This window comes from Lynx canadensis, chromosome D1 (assembly GCF_007474595.2).
Source record: "Lynx canadensis isolate LIC74 chromosome D1, mLynCan4.pri.v2, whole genome shotgun sequence".
NCBI lineage: Eukaryota > Metazoa > Chordata > Mammalia > Carnivora > Felidae > Lynx > Lynx canadensis.
In genome coordinates this window covers 63,890,408-63,895,849 of record NC_044312.2, presented here as the reverse complement: position 1 = coordinate 63,895,849, position 5,442 = coordinate 63,890,408, and the positions used below count along the sequence as shown (strand labels likewise).

General features: G+C 38.8%; 1 protein-coding gene across 1 annotated transcript; it reads left to right on the top strand.

The window, feature by feature from the left end:
- Nucleotides 1-389: 389 nt before the first annotated feature.
- Nucleotides 390-1,313, top strand: LOC115525895 (olfactory receptor 2D3-like). Its single transcript, XM_030333303.1, has one exon. The coding sequence runs from the start codon at nt 390-392 to the stop codon at nt 1,311-1,313; it is 924 nt and encodes a 307-aa protein (XP_030189163.1).
- Nucleotides 1,314-5,442: the final 4,129 nt, after the last annotated feature.

Below are 5,442 nucleotides of genomic sequence, written 5' to 3'. Positions count from 1 at the left end.
TTCCCTTCCTTCTTGGAAGGATGATAAATGATCCTTTAGAAACACAAAGGAAAAGATATTGGTTCCTCTCCTTGATGAAATGAAAGTCAAAATCTGCTGATTGAAAAGTAAACTAGATAAAAGAAAAACCTGGGCTTTCTACTGAAGGCAGAACTCTTCATATTTTTTCAAATCCATATAATATGTGAGCATCTTTTTTCAAATAGCTTCCGTAAGAATTAAGGATGGAAATTTTGGAAAATCAAGTGTCTTAAATGCTTCCAAGATATTTTTTCAATGAAACATATTTGTTCTTACAATGAGATCTTCACTTTCAGGATTTGGTTTTCCACCATAGTCAACTTTTGATTCCTTTATTTATGCTGATGTGTAGACAGAAATAAACACCAATGGGCACAGAAAACCAAACCTATCTGACTGAATTCATCTTGCTAGGCCTTTCTTCAGATTGGCAGACCCAAATCCTGCTGTTTGTAGTGTTTCTCATCATCTACCTGCTGACTCTGTGTGGGAATTTTCTCATCATAGTGCTAATTCATATTGACTCTCGACTTCATACACCAATGTACTTCTTCCTTAAAAACCTGTCGTTTACTGATCTCTGTTTCTCTACAACAGTCATCCCCCAGATGCTATTCCACTTGCTGGTAATGAGAAAGACCATTTCCTTTGCTGGGTGTTCAATTCAGATGATTTTTTTCCTAGTAGCTGGGTGTACAGAAAGTTCCCTCCTAGCAGTGATGTCCTATGACCGCTATGTGGCTGTCTGTAAGCCCCTTCACTACTCCATCCTCATGACCCAGAGGGTGTGTGTACAGCTGATCATAGGGTCCTGGGCCAGTGGAGCCATTGTGTCTTTAGTAGACACAATATTTACTTTATGTCTCTCATACCATGGACAGAATATAATTAATCATTATTTTTGTGAACCTCCTGCACTCTTGAAGTTGGCTTCAGAAGAAACCTACAAAGCTGAGATGGCCATCTTGGCAATGGGCATAGTAATTCTCCTTGGCCCTGTCTCCCTCATCCTTTTCTCCTACTGGAATATTATCTCCACTGTGATTCGGATACAGTCAGGTGAGGGGAGACTTAAGGCCTTTTCTACCTGTGGTTCTCATCTCATTGTTGTGGTCTTCTTCTACGGCTCAACTATATTTACCTACATGCGTCCAAATTCCAAGAAGATAAAGGAAGGGGATAAGGTGATTTCTGTGTTCTACTCAGTCATAACATCCATGATGAACCCATTCATTTACAGCCTGAGAAACAAGGAGGTAAAGGAGGCATTTAGGAAAGCATTTGGAAGATAGAGCCTCTCAGAGGCAATGATCTTTATATTGATACACATCTATGAGAATGAAGACATTCCAAAGTGGTTCAACATTTTTAACGGCTTTCTCTTGAACTGTTTCTAAGCTGATCCAGAACTAAGGGTCATACATGTATCCTTGTATATCTAGGATGTTTTCAAGTTTGTCAACTGCATCTTGCTCAAGCTTATTCTCTGTGGTTATAGCTTGCTTGCCTCATTACAGCTTTTTGCTATTATATTATATATTAGAATATAAATTACATTTATATATTATATACATTTATATATACATTTATATACATTTATATATACATTACATACAATTTATACATACATTTATATACATTTATATACATATATATGTGTATACACACACACACACACACACACACACACACACACATGAGGATCTTCATTTACACTGCATAACTGGTTCACTAATACATTTTCACCCAGACATAGTACCTTTTGGTTCTAAACTCCATGGCTGCTTGTCAGCTTCATCCCATGCTAACATCATCTACAGCCATCCACAAACCTTGGAATACTACCTGATGTCATTATGCTAGACTCTACAATTTCTTGTCAGAAAATATGAATGATTTTTTTAACCTTAAAGTTCTGATACGGAAATTTTGTTTTTCTTTTGCTGTATGGTCCCAAAATACTGCTATCATCAATTCAACTACACATGGGAGAGCTACTGGCCTAGACAATAATTTGTGGGATCTCATATTCAGCAAACACCTTCCATATATCACACACTCTTTCCCTCCAAGGACAATTGCTGGGTTGAGGGAATTAGAATTAAAAGGCAACCTACCTGCATCAATATACCACACCAATATATCACAATATACCCCATATGACACCAATATACCACAGCTGTTGCCTCTTCAAACATGCTCTCCCCATTTCTGCAGGCTTGATGGTGCCAGTACCCATTAAGTTCTCATTTTGGGGAAGTAGTAAAGAAAGGCTGATATATGAGAAGCAATTCCAGAAGATATAGATTGTTCTGTGGGATTAAATGGTCCTTAAGCTTTTTTTTTTTTTTTTAACAACTGCTGTAACCTCTTTATAGCAGAAGCACCACTGGTGATACTTGTAGTCACTCACTGATGTTCAGCATGCACACTGCCCCTCCTTTGGAAGAACATCTACCCTCAGCTGAAGGTTTAACTTCAGGTATTAAGTGGAATGGACCCAACACGCCATTGGCGTGTAGAAACACTACCAATTCTCATCCCTGATTGCAGGGCCTGTGAGTCATGACAGTATAGCTGGAGACTACATTCTGCCTGTTCATAGTTCTGCCTATTTCTCCTCCATGATTGTCTTTCTCCAGGCAGAAGTCCCATGACACAAACATATTCCATTACTTTGTACTTCATTTGCCAGACTTACAGATATCCCCTGACTTGTCCCACCTTATCCTCCATGCAGCTGTTTCTACGGATTCTTGTCATACAGAGAAGAGTGCTGCCCACCATAGACAAATCCTCCTTTCACACAGTGGGAAGAATATGGGAAATTTTATCTTTTACCAGGAGAAATTTCAACTTGGAGTTCTGCTCTCGCTTCGTGACTATGAACAAAGCAATTATGGGTGAAGTGTGGCATGAGCCAGAGAAAATAAGTCCCTGATGAAAATCAAGCTTGCCACATTGAGCTCTGGCTACTCCAGCTTCAATGTCCAAGGCCTATCCTGAGGATCCAATGCTATTCATTCTGTGCCATGATGTCCTTGCTGAATTGAATGACCTGTGTGCAGAATGATTCTGCATGGGAGAACAGATGTGTGCAATAATAGATTCACTATGCATGTGTGAGGTACATTTTCAAATTACGTGTAACTAGCATGATCTTATACAAGGAAACCAAAACTGGTCTTGCACTATAGATGCTTTGAGTAGCTATGTTATAAATAATAGCATTTTCCTTTTTTAAAATTAAAATATAGATAACATACAATATTATATTAATTTCAGGTGCACAGCATAGTGATTTAATATTTATATATATTACATAATGCTCACCACAGTAAATGGAGATATCATCTGTCACCTGATAAAGTTATTACAATATTGTTGACTATATTCCCTATGCTGTACTTTACATCTCATGATTTATTTATTTTATAATCAAATGTATCTCTTAATCCCTTTGATATATTTCACCCATCCCCTTGCCTCCCTCCCATCTGGCAATCACCAGTTTGTTCTCTGTATTTATGAGTCTGTTTATGTCTTATTTTGTTTACTTGTTTTGTTTCTTTTTTGTTTGTTTCTTAAATTCCACATATATGTGAAATCATATGGTATTTGTCTGTCTCTAAGTTATTTTACTTAGCATAATATCCTCTAACTCCATGATACACATATCACCTCTTCTTTATCCATTCATCTATTGATGGGCACTTAGGTTGCTTCCATACCTTGGCTACTGTAAATAATACTGCAATGATCATAGGGGTGCATGTATCTTTTCAAATTAATGTTTTCATTTTCTTCAGTTAACTGTGGGACCCAAGGAATTTAACAAAAATCCCCTACCCATGGACAAAGAGAGCAAGACTAACTCCATTTTATGCTACACCCACCATCTCATGTATAACCTCCAAATGACCTACTTATTGCTTAAGACACTCCCCCACCCTAGTCAAGCCGCTGAGCACACCCTTACTGGAAACCGGCTCATATAGGAATGCAGAACCCCTAATCGCCAGAGAATGTAAACCCGCCTTTTGCCCGCCAAACTTGCGCACCAATTCTTAAATCCTGCCTTTTGCCCGCCAAACTTGCGTGCCAATTCTGACCAGAGTGATAGGCTAGTTCAAACAGTTACTATAGGGTAAATTGTAATTCAATTGGCCACCTGCGTGTGGACTGACACGACTATGCAACTTTCTGTGTGTGTTACAATCTCATTAGCCACTGGCCCCTATAAAACTGCTATGCCTCTTGGGGCGCCTGGGTGGCGCAGTCGGTTAAGCGTCCGACTTCAGCCAGGTCATGATCTCGCGGTCCGTGAGTTCGATCCCCGCGTCAGGCTCTGGGCTGATGGCTCAGAGCCTGGAGCCTGTTTCCGATTCTGTGTCTCCCTCTCTCTCTGCCCCTCGCCCGTTCATGCTCTGTCTCTCTCTGTCCCAAAAATAAATAAACGTTGGAAAAAAAAAATTAAAACTGCTATGCCTCTTAACCTAGGGGTCCAAGTCCCTGCTCCGCTGTGTCGGGTATACTTGGGCCCAAGCTCGAGCTTGCAAATAAACCCTCGTGCGTTTGCATCGGTATCGGCTCCTTGGTGGTCTCTCGGATTCAAAATCGGGGGCATTACATTAACTACCCAGAACTGAAATTGAATAGCATCCACTTCTACATATAATGCTGCCTCATGGCCATTCAGAAGCTCACTTCACCACCTCCTCTTTACCGGCCATTAAGTAAAAAAGAAGTTATATCACATAATTAGAATGATCATTGAAAAAGTGCCCATGGATCACTGAGTTACATAAAAACTATACATCTGACCTCATTAGGGAACTGGTGGAGGCAAGAAGGTAAGAAAACACAGATACTGATATATATTTTAAAATGAAAACATCAGCCTCTGACTGAATAGCAGACTACCAATGACTATGCAGGGGCAGCTAGGCAGCTAATAACATGTGAGAAACTAAAACACCATATACATATATATATATATATACATACATACTGAAGTCACCATATTCTGGATACTACCTTCGTCTTCTAGAGCAAATAGTTTTTCAGTTTTTAAAAGAAATTAAATTTCTTTCATTTATGTCACAGGTTTATGACTGTTCCTTTTGTATTAAATCAACCCAATGAGCATTGATTTCAATAGCACAGTTTGAGTTCATTTATTCAATGAACATCTAATCATTTATTGACTTAATATTTATTGAGAACTCTTCTATGTGCTGAACATACAGGAATAAATGAAGTTCAAAATTCCTATACTCATAGAACTTACATTTTAGCAGAAGATGATAAAATAAACAAGTAAAACACATATGTCTGATGGTAATAAGTTATTATGAGGAAATAAAAGCAAGGAAGGGTTGGTTGCAATTTTGAGCAGGTGCTCAGGAAAGATCTTTCTGG

Bases quoted from the DNA above. Each gene is read 5' to 3' on its own strand.
- LOC115525895 (XM_030333303.1), top strand. From the start codon at position 390: ATGGGCACAGAAAACCAAACCTATCTGACTGAATTCATCTTGCTAGGC.